Below are 23,108 nucleotides of genomic sequence, written 5' to 3' on the forward strand. Positions count from 1 at the left end.
CTTAAGGCCACATAGCTTCCAAAAGAGATGATTCTGGCGGACTTTGGTGGCTGGTTTGGGTCTGGCTCGGGAAGGCCAGTGAAGCTCTGAAAGCCAGTGAGCAGGGAGGTGGCAGGTGGCAGGTGGCTGGGGGAGGAGACCTCTGTGCCTGCCTTTTAGAAGCAGGACCCCACATAACTGCTGGGAAGCCTCTTAATTAAATGTGTAACAAAATAAAAACAGCCAGAGAGGAAATCTAAGTAGTGCTGCGTGACGGTGCACAGCTTTTCCGTGTTCCTGGAGCCTCTCGTCAGATGGCTGTCGTCAGAACAGCCACTTTCTCACACGCCTGGTAAAGCCTGCTGATGAGCCTGACAAGGGTGGTGTTAAACTGACACCCACAACTTGTTAGTATGTGGCTCACTTCTTATTTTGACATCCATTTTCAGATTTAAGTAAGTCTAAGGAACTCGGCAAATATTTTCATTTCCCACTCTAGTCTCTCAGAGCCATGGTTCCCTCTCGTTGCTGTCCTTCCCCTCTCTCCCAGCCCCCCTCTCCCTCCAACCAGCTTCACATCACATTTTTTTTCCACATCAGTTTTGTTGGAGAGGGCCTGATTAGTGAGGCACTGAGAAATGGAGACTGAAGCGGCAGCGGAAATCCCACTGGAGAAAAGAAATCTGCTCCCATCCTGACAAAATTGTTTTGTGTCCATCTTTGGTCAGTCTGAATGGGTTGACACTCCGGTTTACATGGGCTTTGATGCTGTCATCACAGATCCTGCTACGGTGGGCTTTAATTTAGGGGGTGCAGGTTTAATTTTCCTTCTAAACCTGTTGAAGAAACGATACTCGTGGTTTTGGCTCTTGGTCAGCTTGCCTTTCCTACCTGACCTACCTTTCCTTTGCCTTACCTGGTGTTTCTTGAAGCTCCTTGTAGAGTTTAGCGTTCGTTCACCAATTTTCTCTCTCTCCACGTACCCAGGCTCTCTGTATTGTCTCTGTGAAGGGCTTCCACCTTCGGCATGGTGGGAGGATAGGGCGGATGCGGAGTGAGGAGTGACACCGGCACAGGTGCTGCCCTTGAGGAACTCAGCTTTTCACCTGTAGCTTGGAGACCTGTGTTTACCAGCTGAATAGCACAGGTAGCTGAGAAGCTAGACCAAAGGCTTTTCCAGTGGCCTGTGGGTCTGAGATCAGGAGGACTGGGGTGTGGGCTGGGAGTGGGGGACAAGGAAGAGCTGATATGAGGGTGGACCTGGTCCTCGGTGCCGTCTGGGAGGGGGCCCTCTGGAGGAGAGGGGCAGGATCAGCAGACACCGCTGTGGGGAGGCAGGGCCCAGGGGTCTGCTCAAGGTCTGCTGAGAGGATCCTCCTCCCCCTCCCCCTCAGCTTTGGAATAGCGAGTTTTCCTGCCATTGGAGGTCGACTGTGTGAATGCGGGCCTGGCATTTGACTTGAGTTGTTTTCCTTGCTTTCCTTGTGAGGTGTGCATACTACACCCCTCTGTTGGTGAAAGTCTGGAGATCAAGAGATACTTGCTCGGCATTTAACATTATTTTGTGTGAGACCATCTGAACTAATTTTGCAACAAAAAACTCAGCCACCTGGGTAGGAAGCTTTCTGAAAAAAGAATGATAATTTATTAGAGTGCCAATTGGGGGAGAGCACTTAATACTATGCTGTCCAGCCAAAGGAAATGAGATCTATTCCAATTACTTCAATACTCTGACATGAAGTTTTTTGTGTTATTTTGTTCTTTATTCATCATGAAGAAGACCAATCAGGAGGCAGGTGGAAGCATCTGTGTGAAAGTCACACCTGAATTCACACTCTTTTTTTTTCAGATGACTGAACCCTTTCTAGACTGCATAGGTTTCCCTTCTTGTTGTTTCAAGTACAAACAAACATGATGTCTCTGATTGAAAAAAAAAAAAAAAAGACACTTGCTCATGTTACCCTACTCACTGCTTGATTTGGGGGCATGCACTCAATGGGGACTACTGAGGGTCATGCAGCCAAGACTGTGGAAGAGCAGAGACTGCTGTCACCTGGAGTGAAGTCCCATGGCGGTGGAAGCACCCGCCTGGGGAGCACTGTGGGGCAGGGACTGTCTCGTGGGGCGTGTAGATGAAGGCTGAAATGCTGAGCCGGTGACATGCTTGATGGGGGTCAGTCTGGGCCCTCTTGGCATCATTCAGCAAAGCTGACCACTTCATCCTTCTTGAAGCACTCTTCATTTCTACTTATGTCTCCTGTTTCTCTGACTTTTCCTTCACAGTCCTTTTAGCAGATTCTTCTTTTCTTTTTTCTTAAATTTGGTGTTTCTTAAATATTGGTATTTCTTTGACCTCTCTCCTAGCTGTCTTTTCTTTTTATTTGACACACTCACACTTATCAGGGTGATCTAATCTATTCCCCAGCTTCGGTTATCCTCTGTATGCTGTCTTCTCATTTTTCCTCCATCTGAGAAGTGGGAACTGACATGGCAGCAGTGATCCCATTGGAGAAAAGGAATCGGTTCCATCTGCCATCTGAACTCCAAGCCTTCATATCCAGCCCCCGTTCTCTCTCTTACCCAGATATACACCGACCCCTTAAAGCTCAGGTGTTACTTTTCTCCCAACACCTTGTCCTCCACCATTCTCTTAAGTAATGATTGACTGGTACCATCTACTCAGTAGTTATGTCAGAAACCTGAGAATCACCCTTGGTTCCTCCCTTTAGCCGTAACAAATTAATTGCCAAATCCTATTGATCCTTTGTCCCAGAGGTTTCTCAGAGTCTTTGCCTTCTTTCCAAACCCACTACCACTGCCCTAGTTCAGGTCACCATATTCTTCTTGGATTCCTACGAAAGTCTTCTTTCTCACTGGTCTCTCTGACTGTCTTGCTTCTTCTGTTCCTTTCTCCTAATGGTAGCAGATTACATCACACCCGCTTAGCAGCCTTCAAGGCTTCCCCTTGCCCTCCAGGCAAAGTCACACTGTTTATTGGAGCTTTCAAGGCTCTTGTTTATTTCTCTTGCCTCATCTCTTGATGCTCTCTATGTATTCAGTCCCCACCCCAGCCAGGTGCTCTAACTGGCCGATTCCTAAGGATCCCTCCTCACAGCTTTCTCCAGGTGCCTTCCTGTGTGTTCTTGGAGCACATGTGCTTATTGATACATGAAAGTGTGCTGTAGCTGCCTCAACTTGTCTGTCTCTCTCCCTAGATTGTGGGCACCATTACAACCCTAGGACAATGCTTGACATATAGTAGTTGTTCAATAAATGTGTGTTGAATAAATGACAACTAAGTTATGGAGTGGGCCTGTGGAATACCCTGCTCAGGAAGAATGGCAGAGGGTCATAGTGGGTAGGTTCAGGGAGAATGGAATGGAAGAGGAAACCTCGGGCCCTCCTGCACCAGCCTGAGTGTGAGGGGTTAGAGGACCATTCTGCTAGTGCCAAGAAGCTCCTGGGTTGCCCCTGCCAGCACTGGGTGTTGGGCCCTCCACGGTGGGTACTGGGTGAGATGGCGTAGGGGCGCCTGGGCGAGGGAGGAGGAGTTTGGTCCTAGGTGCAGTGTGAAGGGCTTTCTCTGAGACATTTGTGCCGCCAGGACTGAGGGCTGGGACTGCTCTGGGAAAGTTACATCAGGTAATAAAGATAGCCAGCCCTTATTGAGCACTTACCATGTCCCAGGAGTCCTGCTCTGCTATTTATACATTAATCTCATTTAAACCTTACTACAATCCAATGAAAAAAATTATTTTTGTAACTTTTTATTTTAACAAATGAGGAAACTGGGGCCCAGAGAGGTAAGTAATTTGTCGAGGGCAATTTGTGGCAGGGATTTGAACTCTGGAAGCCATGCGTTTGACCGCTCTGCCATCTGACCGTCTGCTTCTGTCTTCCTTCATGGCCCATGGCTTTGTGGTTGGGGGGAAGGCCCTTCCTCCTCTCCTTTGTTCGCAACTGAGTGGCAGAGCCTCGGGATGTTCTCTGACACCCTCGGCTTCTGGTACCTGGTCTGGTGTTGGCGGAGGTCTGGACTGTTACGATCATTTTGCTTTCAGGACATGGTTGGCCAAGAGGTGTGGTGGGGAATGACTTGGGGCTGTCTGAGAGCCTCTTTGCTGAGCTACAGATGAATGAATCCTCAGATCTGTTTTAAGGAAACCACTGCCAATATCACTTTGGACACCTCTGTCCTGTAGTATGTTTGGAAGCACGTGGGGGCATCTCGTCGTGTCTTTAAGCTCATGAAAACGCGTCTCTTGTCCATGGGTTTGCCAGTTGGTCTCAGCACTGAGCTGTATCACCGTTGATTAGCAGCCTGCTGGGGGAAGGGGCTTGAGTAAGAACTCCCTGGCAGTCCTGACTTGTCTCATTTCCTGATACTTTTATCTGTCATTGCAAGCGCTTGGGCTCCCCTCCTGAACTAATTAAGTTTGCATGTGTTTAGACACATTGCCAAATAGGGCTTAGCAAAGCAGAACTGAGCTACATCTCTTTCTGAGTAGGGAAGGAAGGGTACATGAATGCTCCACCATGAGGACCGGGAGAAGTGTGGGTGACATGGAGCCAGTGTGTACAGATGGTAAGCATTCTGCCCTGGCCTCCTCGGGACACAGCAGGCCTTCAAAGCAACCTTCTGACTAGCTGGCAGCAGCAGGTGAGGGCCCACCCTCCAGCTCTCTTAGTGAATTGGCATTCTAAGAGGGCTGAGGATGGAAAGAGGGCAGGCTCTGAGTAGGATTCTTCTTCCAAGCACAAGCAAAACTGAACGTCAAGTTTAGTGGGATTTGCAGGGGGAGTTTGTAGGCCTGTGTGCTCTTTGCTGCCAGCCTGAACCTACCCAGCTCTGTGGCCTAAAACCGCTTGTGTGGCTAGCGGAGTTCAGGGTGGCCTTCTTTCCAGGTCTGTGAGAAGTACATTGGAAACGTGGACCACTGAAGGCTGCACTTTCCTTTTTGCCTTGAAGACCCCAGACCACCCTGCACGGTCTGATGAACCCTGTGAAGTGGCGCCAGGGGGAGGGAAGGAGAGTCATATTGCACAGGATCTCCCCACCCTGGACGTAGGGTTCAGCCTAATGGATCACCACAGTGAGGTGATGGCTGCCAGCATGTTTCCATGTCAGACTGATGCCTGCGTTTTACCTAGCGCTGGGTAGCCTGAGGTCTGAGATGTCCCGTGGCATCCTGCGCACACAGCGGCAGGCACGGGGCCTTACCATGTTGTGGAGTCCTCCTCTGAGGTAGGGAGTGAGGGTATTTCCTACAGAAAGCAGGAGAAACAGCTGTCTGCCATGGTCAGGGCCTCGGTCCCATAGCTGTGAGGCCAGTGGGTCAGCTTCCTGGCCATGAAGAGGCTCTCAGTGGACGAGATCAGCTCAGAGTCAGGGCAGGCTCCCAGTGCACACACAGTGTGTGCGGGCGGGGTGGGGAGAGGGTTCTGGAGGTTGTATAGGAATTCTGGGCCTTTGAGCTGCAGCCTAAGCCCAGAGAGAACGAGAACCAGACCTTCTGCCCTCCCTTCAGCTTCCCTAGAGCCCTCTGGTCAGCAGAGGTACATGGGCTTAGCCCCAAGAAGGCAGCTTGCGTTGATGGGGTCATGTTTCAGCTGCAGCTAATCCAAGTCACTCGATATAAATCTCTCCCTGCTGCCTCTCCCCTCCCTCCCATCCCCAACCCACAGACAGGGAAATGAGTCCTGGCCCTCGCCCTGAATACATCATGGCAGGCCTGCCTCTAATGAGAGAGGGCCATTCATTGTGGGGTGAAGCTCCCTGCAGAGCCTGGGATGCCATTAATTAAAGGAGAGCCACCTGAAGCCAGTGGTGCGGCGCAGCCTGCCACGCTCAGATGGAGCGGTGGTGGGGTAGCCTCGTTAGCCTGACAGCTCCTTGGGCCCCGAGTTCCTGGGCGCAGAGGAGCGAGGGGTGCCCCGCCTCCACCTGAGAGCTCACGGCCTCTGGGGCCAGCCTCCTCGCAGATGCAGGAGGGCCCCCTCCTGCACCTGTCCTGGGGCCTGGACCTGGCGGGAAAGGGGCGCCTGATGGCAGGCCTGGCTGGGGATTGTCCATTTCCTTTGGGCAGGCCTCAGGGCAAGAGCAGGCTTCTTTGGAGCCCGAGCAGGCTCCTGGCTCCCGGTCTGCGCTCCCTTCCTGCTCTTCTCCATGTGGTCCTGGAGCTGCAGGTCAGTGGGTGGTGCAGCCTGAGGCCTTCCTTCAAAGCCTGAGTCCGGGGAAGCTGGTGTGCCCTGGGACGACCTTGGGCTTGCAGGGGCACTCGGGGAGAGAGAAGTCCTGTCGTCGGGTCTGCGAGCACGGGCCGTCACAGGCAGACAGAGCCTCTGGTGTTCCACTTTCTGGACGTTTCTAGGCTGAAGGGTGGGGCCCCAGTGGCAGCCTCATCTCCTCACCCCCTGGAAGGTGTCAGAGGGTCTAAAGCACTTTAGTGATTATAGGAATCCCTGGCATGGAAGTTTTGCTCAGTTAAAACCCTGATAAAAGATGGAGATGTTTATGTAGTGACTGACCAGGCGTTGAGATGTTTATGGTGGTGGGAGCCTCCTGCTTCAGCCTGCTGCGGAGCTGCTCACTAGATGGCTCTTTACTGCTTAATTGGTCCTGAGGTGAGTGTTGCCGCCTGGTTTCTGGTCCCCGGTCTGATAGGTGGAGTGCCCCTTGACCATCCATGAGGCTCTTACTGCCTCTTCCTTGCTGGCAGGAGGGGCTGTAGGCAATCGGACCTTGACCATCGCCCAGAGTTGGGGTAGCTCAGCCAGTCTCCACCTGGCTTGTGAGGAAGACAAATTGGTTTTATGTTTGTGGCTCTTCTGGGCAGTGTCTGGAAGTCTGGTTCTACGCTGCATGGGAGAATCTGACAGGCTGCTTCAGAGAGCCTCAGAACCAGCAGGGCATGGCTTGCCCAGGGGCGCCAGCTCTGCTTCCCTGGAGCTCACGTGGTCTGGAGTAGAGGCCGCATGCGGCCTCCCGCCAGGTCATGGTGTCCTCCACCTAAGACTCGGGCTGCACTGCTTTGTGTTTTGAACATTTTTGGACCTTCCCAGGCCTTGGCCATTTGGGCTTCTCTTTCCTCTGGCAAATAGAGAGTGAAGGCTGGAGGGTTTGTGTCCTGAACTCCAGGGAGAAAGAGCCACTGTTGATGCTGGAAACTATTTTCCTTTGGGTGAGATATTTTTGTGTTTCTTTTGAACATTCTTTGTGTGACTCTTGAGACCCAGCTTTTTCAACAAATTTATCTTTTTCGAAATGGAGGTATGAAATAGGTGCAGTAGGGTGCATACAGTATACAAACGAGAAATGGACAGCTCAGTATATTGTTATACAAGGACACACCTGTGTGATCACCACCCAGATCAAGACGAAGAACCTTTTCCGTCATCCCAGAAAGTTCCCTTGTGCCCTTTCCCAGTCAGTAATGCCCTCCTTCTGCCAGGTAACCACTACTCTGACTTCTGTTACTTTGGGATCATTTGCCTCTTACTAACTTTCGTATAAATGGAATCAAACAAGATGTACTCTTTTGAGTCGGACTTCCTTTGCTCAACATAGCATATGAGAGATTCATCCGTGTTGGTGTATGTATCGGTAGTTCAGCCTTTTTATTGCTCGGTAGGATTCCACTGTATTACTGTACTGCAGTTTATGTGTTCCCTTTCTGTTGGACTACATACCTTCTTTAGTCTTTCAGTTTATGTTTGTCGAAAAAGTATGTGAATGTTCAATCTGATACGAGCATCTCCCTAGACCTATCAGCTTGTCCTAATTTCCCTCATCCTTTAAACCCTAATTCCAGTCCTTCAGACATATGGTCTTCGCTGTCTCTCGTGGAACCTGCACTGGCCTCCCTCTTTTCTAAACCCCTGTGATAGAGGGAGGCTGACCCCAGGCCTGTGGAAGTGGCCTTCGAGCCCTAGTGACCCATTTTATTTATTCTTTCAGCAGATGTTTACTGAATGCCCGTTATATGTTTTACGCTGTCCCAGGTATTGAGAACTGAGCAGTGAACAAAGAGATAAAACTTCCCAAATATCCTGTCTTCGTGGGGTTTACATTTCAGTGCATGCAACCAGCCCTGCCCGCTGTCTTTTGGACCCTGATACCAGAAGAATCTTAGTCTTGCCTAGGCTCCTCTGTCTCCTGGGATTTTGTAGGAGCTTGGTGGCAGTGGCTCTTGCCACCTTGACAGGGCCTCTCCAGGGCTTTCGTGGGCTTTCGTCTCCCTTCTCTGCTGCTGCTGCTTGGCAGTGAAAGGGTTTTTCAAGATTGGTCCTTCCTTCCACTATCCAGGAGTCTCATTCCCTCTGTGAGAGGAGAGAATTAATCTCCAACTTTCCATGCCTGTAAGGTGAGTGACCTCTGTTTTGTCAGCGCTTGCCAATCTGTCCTCTAATTCCCAGCCAGGGTAATGGAGACATGACTTTGTGCTAAAGCAAACCACCAGCTCTCCTAGTGCGGATTCTGTCCCGATCCAGGCAGCTCAGAGAGGATCTCCTCACAGGTGCTCAGGCACCTGGGGGCTACAGAGGTGTTGGTACCTGAGCAGCTTTGGTCTTGAACAGTGATTGGCAGATTCAAGGAGGGAAGATGCCCTGCCATCGTATACTCCCTAACCACCATCCATGCCAGTGGGGCGGCTGCTTCTGAAATAGGTTTCTATCCTCAGGCTCCTAAGAGCACATGAGAGGCTGTGAACACCCCAGTGAGGAGGAAGGGTCAGGAAACAGGGGTCTTGGAAGGTGAAGGCCAGGGAACTCAAGGCTGCAGCTGGCATAGGGGCCCGTGCCTGAATGATCTGTGGACTCTGGGGGCTTAGTTCTGTCGCCCTTTGGGAAGGGCGCCTGTGAGCGGGTGGGATAAATTCTCAGTGTCCCTGGCTAATGGGTGACACGCCTCAGACTTGATAGTTCTGTAAAACTGTTTCTTCCAAAGCCTGCAAGGATGTTGGTTTGGGGAAGAAAGCCAGCCGGCCCAGAGAATCCCGGGAGCCTGACAGGCCTTTTTCTCTGCGATTCTTTCTTGCAGGCAGCCCGAGGCAGCCTGTCTCTTTGTTAACAGAGTGACAGCAATGTGACACCATGGAAATAATTACTAACAAATCACGGTGCTGACTGCAAACAGCTCTCTGTCTTCAGAGGCATGTCAGGGTGCATTAGAGCAGGACTGGAGGAGCGGCACGAGGGGGCTGAGAAGCAGCCTGTGCTCAGACGCTCTCCTCTTCTTCCCCCACCCTGACCCCTTGCTGCTCTGTCTGACTTTCCTGCTCGTGGCCTTTCCCCACTAGGTCAGCTAAGGGACCCGCTGGATAAGTGGCATGTGGCTATTCCCGCTTCCTCTGGGCAGGTAGCTAGGACTCCCGTCTTTGCTAAGGAACACCTGGGTAGTGGTAAGATCCAGGAGTTTTTCCGTTACCGGGCCCCCAAAAGGTGGAAGGATGCTCCATTTTTTATTTACTCGCTGCCAGTTGGGACCAGCTTCGCCTTCTGGTGGTTTTGGGGTGATAGTATTTGTGCCAGCTGGACCCAGAATCTGGGGGAAGCCTTGTGTTTCAGTGTTGGCTCAGCTCCCTTCCCCGACAGCCCTGGATTTTTCCTCGATTGCCACAGTCAGTTTTGGGTGAGTCGACTCTGTCTATTCCCTCTTGGTTAGCAGAGTGAGTGCTCTGACTGTCAGGGCTGTAAATAAGGTTCTTGGTGTGTGTGTCTGGAGGCAGCCGGGTTGGGTGGGGAAAGGAGTGGAAGGACAGGCAGCGCTCCGATGGCTCCCTCGCTTGCCCCCCTCCCCTCTCATACAATATTTATCCAGGGATGGGAGTCAGATGCAGCGACCTCAGGGTCACCCAGTTAAATAGCTTCTGAACCTCCCTGCATTCTAATTGCTGCAGTTGTCCTTTGCTCTGGAGGCTTCTCCTCCCCATTGTCTGCTGAGGCACACACTAATGGCTCTCCTCCCTGGCCCTGCTGGGAGGCATCTGTGGGGTGGGGGTGTGTGTGGAGGGAGGGAGAGGGCTCATTGCTACCTCCCTTTCCCCGGGGATAAGGGAATCTAGGGCCTATTAACAAGCGGCTTTAGCTAGGAGGAGCACAGCCCCCTGCGCCCCTGCTGCCACCTCCCCAAAGCTGGCTGGAGAAGGAGGCCCAGGCGGTGGGTCTGGTTGACGGGCCAAGGGGCTTCCCCCACCTCCAGTCGGATGAGCAGAGCTGTGGGACTCGTGGCTCCTCGACAAGGGGACAGACCCTTGAGTACGTGGCTGAGGAGCATCATCCTGTGTTCCCACGGTCCCACATTCATGGTTTAGAAACGTCCAGTGAGTGGTATTTCCTGCTGGCATAGACTGCATTTTGCTCAGAGATTGGCCAGACGCAAAAGTCTTCTTGGTCCCCCGGAGGTTGATTTAGATGATTGATGATGGTAGCAGGTGTGCTGCATTTGGTGATTTAAGAGTGGCACGTGCCACACGTCTTCACCAGGACCTCCCTGTAAATGTCAGTTACCACCCACTTCAGCTCTTCTCTTCTGAGAAATACCATTGGAAACTGCCATCGAAGGCACTAAGCACTGTGATTCCTGGAAGAATATTCCAGCAGGAGCCTAAAGTTAGCCCCTGTTGAGAGTTGCTCGGGGCCCAGTAAGTACTGTGCTGGGGACTGTGGGGACTGCCAGGTGATCAGGGCAGAAGGAGCAGCACGTGCAAAACTAATTGCAGGCTAAGTAATAAGTATGGTAGAGCATGAGAACACTACAAAGAAGGTTCAAAATGAATGCCATGAGAACCCAGAGCAGCGTAGTAGAGAGACTGAATGGGTAGTATTTTTAGCAGGAAACTTAAAAAAAATAAAACGTTAGAGAAAGCCCAATATTACAAAACATAAAAGTTGAGCTCTTCTGGTTGAAGCTGGGGCATGGCCCTGCCCATTCTTCCTCCTCCTCCTCCCCTAGTCCACAGAGTAGCCCGATGTCCCTCCTAGAACCCTAGAGTTCCATGGAGCATGGTTTAAAATGCCCACCAGAAGTGTGACTGTGTAGGCTAGGTGTTACACATCCTGAAGGGGTCAGGGGAGCTGGGATCAGGGCAGAGGAGATCAGCCAGGGGTAAGGGGAACAGCTGTGTCCTGGAAGCAGAGGTCAGACTGCATCCCAGATCCTGAATGCTTGCAGGATGCTCTCCTCAGAGCCTCCAGAGGGCATTGTAGGCCACACAAAGGCAGCCCAGGCAAAGGGTCAAGATGGCCATAGGCCAGGGGGAGCCTCTGGTGGGGGATGAATGAGGTATCTTGAAGACCACTCAAACTGCTACGGAGTGCCTGAGCCAAAAAGAGAATAGCTCACCAGCCAAGACACTGACCAGAGTACCCTGGAAACCTCCTGTCACCTGCTGACTCTCCTCCCCGGACCCTACTCCCTGCTGCCTGCTGGGGCCTCTGCCATTCCACCTGGGAAAGGGGGCTGGCCGGCCCTGGTGGCCGCTCCAGCACTTTTCGCAGCCGCAACAGGTGGGGTACTGTGCCCTTTCCCTGGAAGAATTGCAGCGGGAGGGACTCCAAAGAGGCACTTGTCTTATTGTTTCACCAGAGGGGCTGGCGAGATACACAGTATTTGGTTTTGCGGCACTGGGGAGGTGCATGTTAGGCTGTTCCCCAGGGTGTTTGTGGCTCTTGTGTGCTTTGTGTGGTTATTTCTGTGGGCTCCGTGTGGGAGAAATGGGAGTAGAGACAGGTGGCAGGTGGGCCACAAAGCGGTGGAGCAGGGAGGTGCTCTGTACATATACGGTGCCTTTTGGAGGCTTCAAGCATCTGCTTGCCAATGGGGATTTGAGGTTGGTTTTCTCTGGGAGTACGGGCAGCTTGGCCTACGGGGCGTCCCTCTGCAGAACGCAGAAACCGCCTGCGTTCTGGTTTCTGTTTGGGAACTCTCCAGTGCAGCATGTCTGGGAACACTTCCAGCTGTGCTGCCAGACCCAGACGCAGGTGACGGCCTTTCGTCTGTACCATAGGGAAACCAAGAGGAAATTAAATGTCATTTGCCCCCTGCACAGCAGGTCGCTGCCAGATCAGACAGTGCTGATCAGAGCTGTGCGGAGAGCACCCGAGGGAAGGCTTGTGCTTGCAGCCGTGCCCTCTGGGCTGTGGAGACTCCCAGGTGACGGCCTGGCTCAGGCCCAGGGCTTTCTCTGCCAGGCTGGGTTCACCCTGGCCTGAGGCCCAGCCCTGCACTACATGGCAGCTGTGGCCCATGCCAGGACAGAGGTGCATGTGTACCAGTGGGGGGGGGGGGGGCAGGGCAGGGCCTGGCAATAGAGGACACACAGGAGCCAGTGAGGTGATCAGCCACTGCTCAGAGAAGCTGTGTGGTATTGTGGAAAGAACAGGACCTTTAGGATTGAAAGAGACCTGGGTTTGAGTCCTGGCTCCATTACCTACTAGTTGTAGGACCTTGGGAAAGTCACATTACCACTCTCAGCCTCCATTTCCTCATCTATGAAAGGGAGCGTATAACATGCTCTGGCTTCTGACATCTTTTGGGGAAGTAGCTTCTTGTTGGGACTGGTGCCTGAGTTTCCTCACCCTACCTCCCCTAGATCTGGAAAGATGGCCTGGAGCCCCTTGTACCTCCTGGGGCCTCAAGTGTAGTGAGTTGGCTGAAGTTGATGGGAAGTGGGGTGGGGAGTGAGTCTGGCTGGGGCCGCACCACTGGTACTCTCTCCCAGCGCGAGGCCTTTCCTTCTTGTCCTCCTAGTCCTCTCAACCAAGCATCCCAAGGCCTTTATCAGATGAGCACGGGTGATAGTGGTCACCCTCTTAATTGGGGGGCTCAGCTGGCTCCCTTCAGCCTCATACTTGCACTCCCCTTCCTGTTTGGGAGGACCTGAGGGCTCGTCCCAGCCCCTCCCTTGCCTTGAGTCCTAGTGGCGGGGCGTAGTTCTTGGCTCTGCAGTGACATTTATTAACAGGGCTTTGGGAAGAGATGTTTTAATACTGTGAGTGTTCTCCCTAGAAAACTCCCCACCCCCACCTCACCCCCATCTGAGGCATGGCTGCTGGTAGTGAAATTCATTAGTGTTCCCTGACAGGCAGTGGCGACAGAGGCGCTCGCTGTCTGCTTCCCGCTCCCTCGCTCTCGTGCTCCTGCCTCACGCACACTGATATTTAAAGCTGATGGGCTGCATATAGACTTCTTGTACCATGACAAGTTTGGGGAGGGGGATGGGGGAGGAAGAGACAGACAAGGAGCCAGCTGTCACGCTGGTATTTCAAACAGTACTCTCTCCTGACCCTTTGCAGGCTCCAGCAAGTGTATCATCTTTCTGAAGCTGGTGGTTGGAATTGTAACCTGCAGCCGTCCCAGAGGATAGGGGCAAGTGTGGGGGCAAAGTGGGCTGAGAAGTCGGCAGTGCGTTCTCCCAAGGCTGTGGGCAGGAGGAGAGTGCAGGGACAGAGAGAGGGAGTGAGAGAGAGAGAGAGAGTGTGTGTGTGTGTGTGTGTGTGTGATAGCAAAGGGGATTGAAGCTCAGTCTCTGTAAGTGCTCCTCAGCATTGCCCTCCCATCCCCAGGAATGAAGTGACCCTTTTGCTGTAGTCTCTCCTGGAGTGATCATTATAGTTGATGCTGTGGTTATCTTCTAGGTGGTCCTGAAAGCTCCCTGAGTATAGGAATCAGGTTTGATTGGCCTCTACTCCTTGAGCGTCCTGGGTCTCAGTGATACCCATAAATATGTGGTATCAATTCAGGCAGAAAGTTCTCCCACTTTGTGTCTCAGACTGGGGCCTTGGCTTTTGTTCCCTCCTATTTGTGTGCTGATTTTTTGGATTTGGAGAATGAGTACCAAGGTGCTTCTCTATCCACAGCTCCTCCCCTCACCCCCAAGCTTCTTGGAATTCATTTTGGCAACTGTTGAATGGTTCTGGGACCTCCCTACTCTGTCATCCCCAGAAAACTTCTCTAGAATCCTTTTCCGGACCGAGGCACTGTCTTCTCAATGCAGGTGGCCTGGAAGCATCTCCAAAGGCAGGTTTGGTCTCAGCTAACCTCCTTACAGCCAGAATCCCTTCTATAAGTGCTTATTTATAAAGTATGTTTCCCTTGGCCGGCTCGTTTAACCTTCACAGAGCAGGGCATGGAGGTGATGTAGCTTGCCCAAGGACACATGTTCACTTGACCAAGTTGTCTCTTAGTGCGGCAGAGCCATGTGCCTGGTGGGGCTTCTACTGTGCTCTCCTTCCCCCCGCCCCCATCAGGGGCTCTTCTAGCTCCAGGGTCTGCATGGGGGAAGTGATTTGGGAACAGACCTGACTCCTCCACTCCCTGCTCTTTTAGCCTTGTCAGTGCTGTCAGTGCTCCCATTGGCTTCTTCCATTTCAGCACAGCTGTGTCTGTGTGTGTGTGTCTGTGGGACAGAGAGGGGTTACTGGCCATCTCCTGGTGGAGGGTGGAGCCAGAATGCCTTTTCTCTCTGTAGACTGAAGTGTATTCTTGAACTGTCCAGGATCATCTTTGATGTGCTCACCTCCTGTAACCCCCATTGCCCTCATCCTTCCTCCACACCCTACACACTATCCTGTAGGCTTCTAGCAGGGGTTGCTGGTGCAGGGCAGCGCCTTTCTCTCCCTTCGTGTCCTTGCCAGTCCTGCCCTGGTGGAAAGCACTGAGCATTCGGCCCGCGGGGGGCAGCCAGGCTGTATCTTCTGCCATGGTGCGTCTTGCAGGTGAGATGGAAACTGACTGGCTTTGATAAGTACGAGACTTGAGCATTAATTTTTTATACATCAGCAGTGGCCAAGTGAGTGAATTCAATTATGAGTCTGCCTCTCTCCACCCTCCTCCCCGCAGTGCGGTGGTTCAGAGCAGAGACTAAGGAACCTGTTGAAATGAGAAACCCCTATTTCCTTGTTTGACCCCCTCAGTAATTCGGGTTAAATTGCTACGCGACTGCAATGGTGACACATGGTGCCTGCCTGTGTTTGTATAAGAGGATGCAGTGGGGGTGGAAGGACCAATTTGTGCAGAGATAAAAGGTGTCACAGGCAGATAACTAACGTCCCAGCCCCGTGCCTGCTCTCATTGTAGCTCAGTTGGCTCCGTGGAGAAGCCCAGCCGTCCCCTCTTCCTTCCTTCCCTCCCCTTGCTCGTATTTTACCTCGACGCCACAGCGTAATGATGCCCTGCGTAGTGGGGGAGGAGATAGGCACCTCTGGCTGACAGCCCTTCCTGATAACCAAATTCCAGCCCATCCATCACCAGCTACTCTCCTCAACTTGAGGAAAAGTGATCGTGAAAGGCGGGCCGTTTATCACCCAGGGTCTGTTTATCTCCTCTGGGTAGGGGAACGGAAATAGGAGAGACAAAGAGCTGCGTCCCCAGCTAAGTGCTGCCTCGGCTTGGGTAGCCTGCCGGAGCTGGATGCAGAATCACGTCATGCTGACTGGGGAGGCTCTGACTAGTAGGACTCCCAGACTGGGACCCAGGGGAAGGGGACCTTTCCTGAGGTTCAGCCCTGGGAGTTGGAGACAAGCCTAGGAGATGTGGTGGTTCTGAGATGCAGGACAGCCAGTGACAGCATTCTTTGGGAAGGTTGTATCAGAATGAGCAAGTGTGGAGCCCCTCGTGGAAACAAGTCCAACCCCCCTCATAGGTGACCCCTCGGCAGGAGCTCCCATCTGACTGGTCAGCTGGGTCTGCTGCTTCCGCCTTCCCCAGGCTGGGCCTTCCATGCCTCCGTGCTCCAAGGTGACTTTGAAGAAGACAGGGCCTCTCTCCCTGCTCTTGGCCTCTGCACCTCAACACTCCCCTTTTTCTGCATATCAGGTGGCACAAAATAGTTTGCCCTCTGAAGGCGAGCAGTATGTGCATTTGAGTACCAGGACTGAAAGCCTACATCACTCCGAGATCTGGGTCCCACAGCTTTTCCAGAGAGGCAGAGAGGGATCAAATATGGCCTCCAGTTCAGCTGATTCCTCCTCTTCAAGGGCTTGAGAGTGACCTGCATCTCCCCAGTTTAGAGTTGTCCCTAAGACTTGCAGAGAGAGAAGCACAGAAGGAAGAGTGTCCATGACCTCTGCCAGAACTGGTGCCTGCTCTCCTGCTGGTCCTGGCTCTTGGTGTCTGCCAGTCTGTTTGTCAGACCTCCATGGATGCTGCTGGCCCCATCGACTCAAGCCTAGTAGTCCTAGCAGAGTCCCCCAGCTCTACTTCACCCAGTCGTCAAAGCTGAGCTCTTGCTAACAGTGGCTTCATCCCGCCCATACCCATTAGCAAGGGTGAAGTTCCCTTAATGAGCTAGTCCCCTGCCTTGGCTGGCGCTGAGCTGGTCACACCTGTTTGCCATCAGGGCTGTCTGGACCTAGCCCAAGTGCTGGGCTGCAGGTGGTAGGGCTGGATGAGGGGCTCCTTTTGCTCTGTGCTGTATGGGCGGGGGCCTGTTTCTTACACCTCTGTTCCTCCCATACTGTTCTTTCTAAGTAGGAGAGGGCTTTCTTTGCTTTTTTTGTTATTTAGCGGGAGTAATAAAGGAACTTGAGGAGTACCATATCTTTTCTAATGCCCCCCTGGATGGAGCAGCAGGGAGTCAGTCAAGCATCAGCAAGAGGGTTTCACAGTGGGTTCTGATGACCCTAAGGGGCCAGTGTGGTAAGAGCAGGGCCACATGGTAAACGCCAAAGGCAGAGCCCCTCTCTGGCCTTAGGCCCCATAGTATTTGGAAAGCAATCATATCCCTTGGTTTAGAGCCCACAGGCAGGACTGGGGTTGGTGGTGGGGGTTGGCTTCCTTAAAGAGGGCCCTTTGCATTCACGAAGCTGAAGGAAGTTTTGATTTGGTTGAAAAAAAATCCCATTCCTTTTTATGGCCTGGACATAATTGGCTCTTTTCTATTGGCCATCAGTGATGTCATTCCGACCCTCATAAAGAAGGGGAAATCACACCTGTGGACTTGGTGCATAAAATTTCATTGGGCAGCAGTAATAAGCATGGCCAGATGATGTTTGGGCAGTTGAGGAGCTCTGTGCCCAGTGATCCCAGCTGCCTGGAGACCTGGGCACCATAAACCTGCCTGCACGTTCATGCCCGTAGGCTAGTCCAGGGCCCACTGCCAGTGGCTCTTTTCCTGGGATCAGTATCTGGTAGGAACTCACAGCATTCAGGCCCTTTGTGCCAGGGTGACTTTTGCCTTTTTCTTTTCCAAATTGGTGGAACCATGTACCCACTGGTACCCACTGACCCTAGCCTTAGGCTCCTAAGAACCGTGGACCCAGGTGTGACCTTGAGCACTGACCACCATGCTACCTGACCCTCTAAAGTCCCAGGCCTTGCCTTCCCAGGGACTGCAAAGACTGCATCTATATGATTGATGCCTTGTGTAATCAGAAGACTTAGATCCCATTTCTAGTTCTGCCCTTGGCTTGTTGTCTGATTAAGCAAATCCTTTTTCTTCTCTGGGCATCAGTTTCCTCTTTTATGAAGGGGTGACAACTTCTCTAACCTACCTTCCTCACAGGGTTTCTCTTGGTGCTCTCTAAGCTGGGCTAGGGTTCTGTCATAGAAATGTGTAGCTGTCTTCCCACGAGGCACCTGGGAGTTCAAGTTCTGGCATACGGCTCTGTGTCTCTTGTGAAGATAGGCCTGGGTCTTGCTATAACTGTACTGCTTGTATCTTGAAGTCCCATAGCTGGGACCTCCCGTTAGCTGGAGGACTCAACAACCTGAATGCCTGTGAGTCTGCAAACAACATGTGTACCTGCAAGTGACCAGGGCCCCGAGTGAGAATGATGGTCCCGCCTCCCTCTGCTTCAGTCAGCCAGGGGGCCCAGGCAGCACTCTGGATGCAGCTGAGCCATATCTGAAGCTGAGTCTCCAGCCTGACAATCTGTCTAGTCTGTCCTCAGTGCGGCCACTCTGGTATAGGTCCTCCACCAAGAGAAACAGGCAGGATCCTACTGAGCTAGACCCTTCCTACCTGGGTAGAGAAGCCTACAGCTGATATCTGCCTTTGAAATCCTGCTGAAGAGGGAGCCCTTCCCTCTCCCAGGACCAGCCAGCCAAAAGCACACCTGGCCTGTGTCAACTAAAAGAATCAGAGGGTGCTGGGCTTGGCTAAGGGAGAGTATGATAGGTGACCCAGGACCCTTGCCTTTTGCTGGCCAGTCCCCTAACCTGCTCCTTTGCAGATTCTGGTGCTTCTGGTGGCCCCCTTCACTCATAGGTCTTAATATGGTTCTTCAAAAATAGCTGAGGGGCTTCCCTGGTGGCGCAGTGGTTGAGAGTCCGCCTGCCGATGCAGGGGACGCGGGTTCGTGCCCCGGTCTGGGAAGATCCCACATGCCGCAGAGCGGCTGGGCCCGTGAGCCATGGCCGCTGAGCCTGCGCGTCCGGAGCCTGTGCTCCGCAACGGGAGAGGCCACAACAGTGAGAGGCCCGCGTACGGCAAAAAAAAATAGCTGACCTGAGCAAGCATTTCACAAATACCAAGGATAAGGAACATGAAACAAAAATTGAAGGGAATAAGAAAATTATCCAGACATTACAGTTCTGCTTCTTAGGCAACCACATTCCAGTTCCTAGAGCTACCTTTCATCTTTCAAAATCTTGCCTCATTTCCTTACAGTCTTGGTCCTTGGTTCCCCCATGGGGACATCCTACATGGATACCCCTTCGTCATCTTGGCCTCAGCCAGAATCTCCCTCCCAGGAAATTGACTGGTTGTAGTTCATGTCACTGTGCCACCTGGGTGTTGAGAGGAACCTTCCCTTGGAAAGGTGTCTCAGGTCTTAGAAAAGTAAATCCTTAACTCTACCACCTGAAGCATGGGCACTGACTTCCAACTAGTGTCTGTCAAATAACTGAAGCGTAATGGATGGAAGGCTGACTGCCCTAACGCTTTCTAGGGTAGAAGCAAGTCATTTCGACTGGCTTCGTTTTGCCAAGCCTCCTGAAAAAGGAGTTTGTGCTTGTGATCTCCACTTTCTTATCTCTTCTCACTCTTCAGCACGTCGCCTGCTGCCTTCTGTCCCCACCAGCCCACCGATGCCAAATTCATTGGGTTTTTCTCAGCTCTATCTTGCTTGACCACTCTGGCATTTGACACTAATGACCTGCTTTTTAAGCTCAAAAATCAGTTATAAATATTCCAGAAAGGGTAAGCCTGCTTTCATCATCATTTAGGTTGACCACAGGTGATGTGAAGTGGGGTCCAAAGAGCATGTGTGACCTTGGCGATCTGATACCCTGAAAAAGGTCCAGGAGCCTTGCCCTCTGGACACGGAGGTGGGTTGGGTGAGTCCCGACTCATGGTACGTTATCTCCTACAGAATTCTCGAAGGAGCTGAGGCTGTGCGACCTGGAGAAGGGAACTCTGAGGAAGCTCCCTAGGTTCAGATCTTGGGAGGGTTCTGCAAGGAAGAGATAGAAGTCTCATTCTCTGTAGTTTCTAAAGACATTTCTCAGACTCATGGGTAGAAGTTACAAGAGACAGATTTTAGTTTAGTATTAAGGAAGGCTGTTCTGAGAATTGAAGGAATCCAAAATTAGAGCCGACTGCTGTGTGTAGTAGTGAGTTCCTTGTCTGTGTTGATGGTCTGGTAGGGGTGGCCTGGTTTCATTTTAGCTCAACAAAACTTACGAGACATTAGCCTGGGCTCTGCTCATCTCATTCCACACTCTTCCCAGGTGATCTCGTCTACTCTCATGGCTTTAATTTTACTTAAATTACGTTAATGACTTAGCAATTTATATCTCCAGTCCTGACCTGTCTTTAAAACTGGATATCCATCTGCCTCTTAGACATCGTCCCCACTGCCAAATGTCTCCTAGGCACCTCAGACTCGACAGATGGTGAGTGCTTAGCACACGTCAGGTGTATGTCTAAAACTGCATTCCCAAACTCATGCCTTCATCCGGTGGGGTGGTAGGGGCGAGGCGGTGGGAGCAGTGTACCCTGGTTTAGGGAGACACTGTATGAAGAAAATTTAAAAACAATAATGAAATTGACTAAATGCTGGTCTGCTTCATCCATTAGATATGCTCTCTGCGCCCCTAACTTTGTCTTTGTATCTGTCTCAGTGAGTAGCATGAAGCAAGCCAAGCCACACACCTCTGAATTGGGTTCTACTGCTTTCTCTCATTGGGCCCCATGTCCCATTTGGTCACCAAGGCTTCCTTTATATCTTTTCCTGTTGCTGGCTCGCTGTCTCTATGGCTACTGTCTAGTCTCCTGGCTACTACTTAGCTTTTTTTTTTTTTTTTTTTTTTTTGCGGTACGCGGGCCTCTCACTGTTGTGGCCTCTCCCGTTGCGGAGCACAGGCTCCGGACGCGCAGGCTCAGCGGCCATGGCTCACGGGCCCAGCCACTCCGCAGCATGTGGGATCTTCCCGGACCGGGGCACGAACCCATGTCCCCTGCATCAGCAGGTGGACTCCCAACCACTGCACCACCAGGGAAGCCCTACTTAGCTTTTTTAATGTATTGTTTTTGTTGCCCCCAGAACAGTCTTTGTAAATCACAACTCTTCTGAGTCTCTCTATTGCCTGTGGCCAAGCTCCTCTTAGCAAGAAAACTCCGTGATCTTCCCCAGCTGATATTTCTAGTATCCTCCACCATCCTTCCATGTACCCCAGTGCTGCAACTTAAGGCTTTTTTGTAAAGTTTATTTATTTTTGGCTGCCTTGGGTCTTCGTTGCTGCGCGCGGGCTTTCTCTAGTTGTGGGGAGCAGGGGCTACTCTTCGTTGTGGCGAGCGGGGGCTACTCTTCGTTGCAGTGAGCGGGGGCTACTCTTCGTTGCGGTGCGCGGGCTTCTCGCTGTGATGGCTTCTCTTGTTGAGGAGCACGGGCTCAAGGTGTGCAGGCTTCAGTAGTTGTGGCTTGTGGGCTCTAGAGCGCAGACTCAGTAGTTGTGGTGCATGGGCTTAGCTGCTCCATGGCATCTTCCCGAACCAGGGCTCGAACCCGTGTCCCCTGCATTGTCAGGTGGATTCTTAACCACTGCGCCACCAGGGAAGTGCCAACTTAAGGCTTTTTATCTGTTTCTTTTATTAGCCATTCCATTGAACAAACTGTGAGCCCCTTATGTGCAGGAGTTCAGTCTTACTTTTTGAGGCCTAAGTGACTGTTATTGTAAAACATCAGTGTTTGGCTGAATGGATTTGTGTCGGCAAAACGGCATCATCAGCTGGAAGGGGAGATAATTTATAAATTATGATTTAAAGAAAAAACAAGAACAGGTTCTTGGTTTAGATTCTGACTTCTTTTTAGCCCTCTGTGTGGTCTCTTCTGTATCACAGAAAGCCTATTGCTTGAGACTTAGGTGTGAGCCGAAGCCCCTGCCCAACTATCTCTAAATCACATGCTCTTCCTCTCTCTCCTCCTATCTTACATCTCTGCCTCTCTGTGTAACAAGATGGCGACAATATCCTGGTGCATTGGAAAGAACGTAGGCTTTAGAGTGAGACAGACCCGGGTTCAGTTCTTGGCACTATCATGTTTTAGCTGTGGACTCTTAGGTAACCCCTCTGAATCTTTGCCTCATCTATAATATTTACAGATCTACCCACCTCACGGCATCTCTCTGAATTAACGTGAGAATGTAAGTAAGACACTTAGCATGTTGTAGGCCATCAGAAAGCAGTGCGGCTGATGTCATTTTGAATAGAGTCTCCAGGTTCTCACAGTTGGATCTGAGGGCTGCATCTGGAGCCCAGTGTCCAGAGTGCTGGAGGTGGGGTGCCTTTCTTGGGTGGGGTAGGACCCACGGCTAGTGGGTTAGCCTTTGAGGTCACTTTGTCTTATAGACTTTATTGGATTTCCTGTTTTAAGACTCCGTACCTGGTACATGGGTGCTCAACTTGTTCTCTCCTCCCTTTCTTCAGGCTCCCGGGCCAGTGCCAGTACTTGGGCTTGCCAGTGGCAGATTACTTCAAGCAGTGGATTAATCTGAAAAAGGTACTGTGTCTGAGTCCCGCTCCATCCTTCCTCTGGTTCTCCTTTGCCTCAGACCACCCCCCTCTCTTGCTTTCTTTTCTCATTGCTGTTTTCATCTTGTTGTTCTCATCTCTTTTCTTTTCTTCTCTTTTCTCAATACCCTTCCCTAGCTAATGTGTGCTGGAAGGTTGTGGTTATTTCTGGGAGTGGGGAGCTGCTTTGGGGACCAGGCTGCTGGGTGGAGTTTGACACTGCCCTCCTTGGTGTTAACCCAGATGTGCAGAGAAGTCCCGATTAAGGGTAGTTTCCAGGTTCTTGCTTGGAGCTCTACCTCTGGCCTGAGCTGCATTGCCTCTGGGAGGGAGGTGGTCCTAGCTCAGCCTCTGGGAAAGTATCATGAGTGATCATGGGTGTGGCCTCTGAGCCTCCTGACTGGCCCTGGTATCTCCTTCGGGTTGGGAGGTAGAGTTGGTTCAGGCGGGCTTTGGTCCTGTCTAGCCCCAGCCGAGCTTGCTCATGTGAGAAGGGCTGTGGACACTAGAGCCCACTTCCCTTTGAGCATGGGGGAAGAGACTGGCACTCATGTAGCACTAAGCACCTGGGGAGTGGGCGCTGAGGCTGTGGGCTGGGAGGGACCCTGTGTAGCTAGGAAAGTGGGCCTGGCAGAGAATGAATCACCCAGAAAACTGTACTCTCCTAGTGTGTGCTGTCCTTCCTAGGTAAGCACAAGAAGGGAGGTGTAGGAATCGACGCTGCAGACCCCTGCTCTGATAGGATCCTGACTCTAGGAGGCCCAGGCCACTAGGGAGACTGACTCCCATTAATCCCTGTGATGTAAGGGCAACAGACCTGGGGCAGCCCCAGGAACCCCATGCCGTTCAGTGCCTCCCAGGAAGCTGAGCAAAGGGAGAACACACCAGAGGTCAGAGTAGTGGCTCCCGGGGGGCCCAGAGAAGGGAGAGGTCGTTGGAGGCTCCGGCTGGTATCGTGGGGATTTGGGTCTTGAACTGGGCATTCAAGGGAGGTGGGATTTGGATCTGAGGAGGAGAGGGGGCTTCGAGGCAGGGGGAGCAGCCTGCCTTTGGTGTGTATGAGGGCTGGAGCTAAGTGAGCATTTGGAGGAGCACTGGAAGACAATGACCTTGGACTTTGTTCCGTACGTCTCAGGGCAGCCGCTCTCTGTGGCAGTGTTTGTGAACTCCTTTGCT

The 23,108-nt window shown here is 52.0% G+C and overlaps 1 protein-coding gene across 3 annotated transcripts in view; it reads left to right on the plus strand.

The window, feature by feature from the left end:
* ERI3 (ERI1 exoribonuclease family member 3) overlaps positions 1–23,108 on the plus strand; it is a 129,311-nt gene that overhangs the window by 46,228 nt on the left and 59,975 nt on the right. For all 3 annotated transcript variants that reach the window (XM_082833926.1, XM_082833925.1, XM_082833924.1), the window contains one exon: positions 21,849–21,921. In XM_082833926.1, coding sequence (XP_082690052.1) covers positions 21,849–21,921 — 73 coding nt within the window. The remainder of the gene's footprint in view (positions 1–21,848; positions 21,922–23,108) is intronic.

Source organism: Leucopleurus acutus (assembly GCF_964270905.1).
Source record: "Leucopleurus acutus genome assembly, chromosome: 2".
In the NCBI taxonomy this organism is placed as follows: Eukaryota; Metazoa; Chordata; class Mammalia; order Artiodactyla; family Delphinidae; genus Leucopleurus; species Leucopleurus acutus.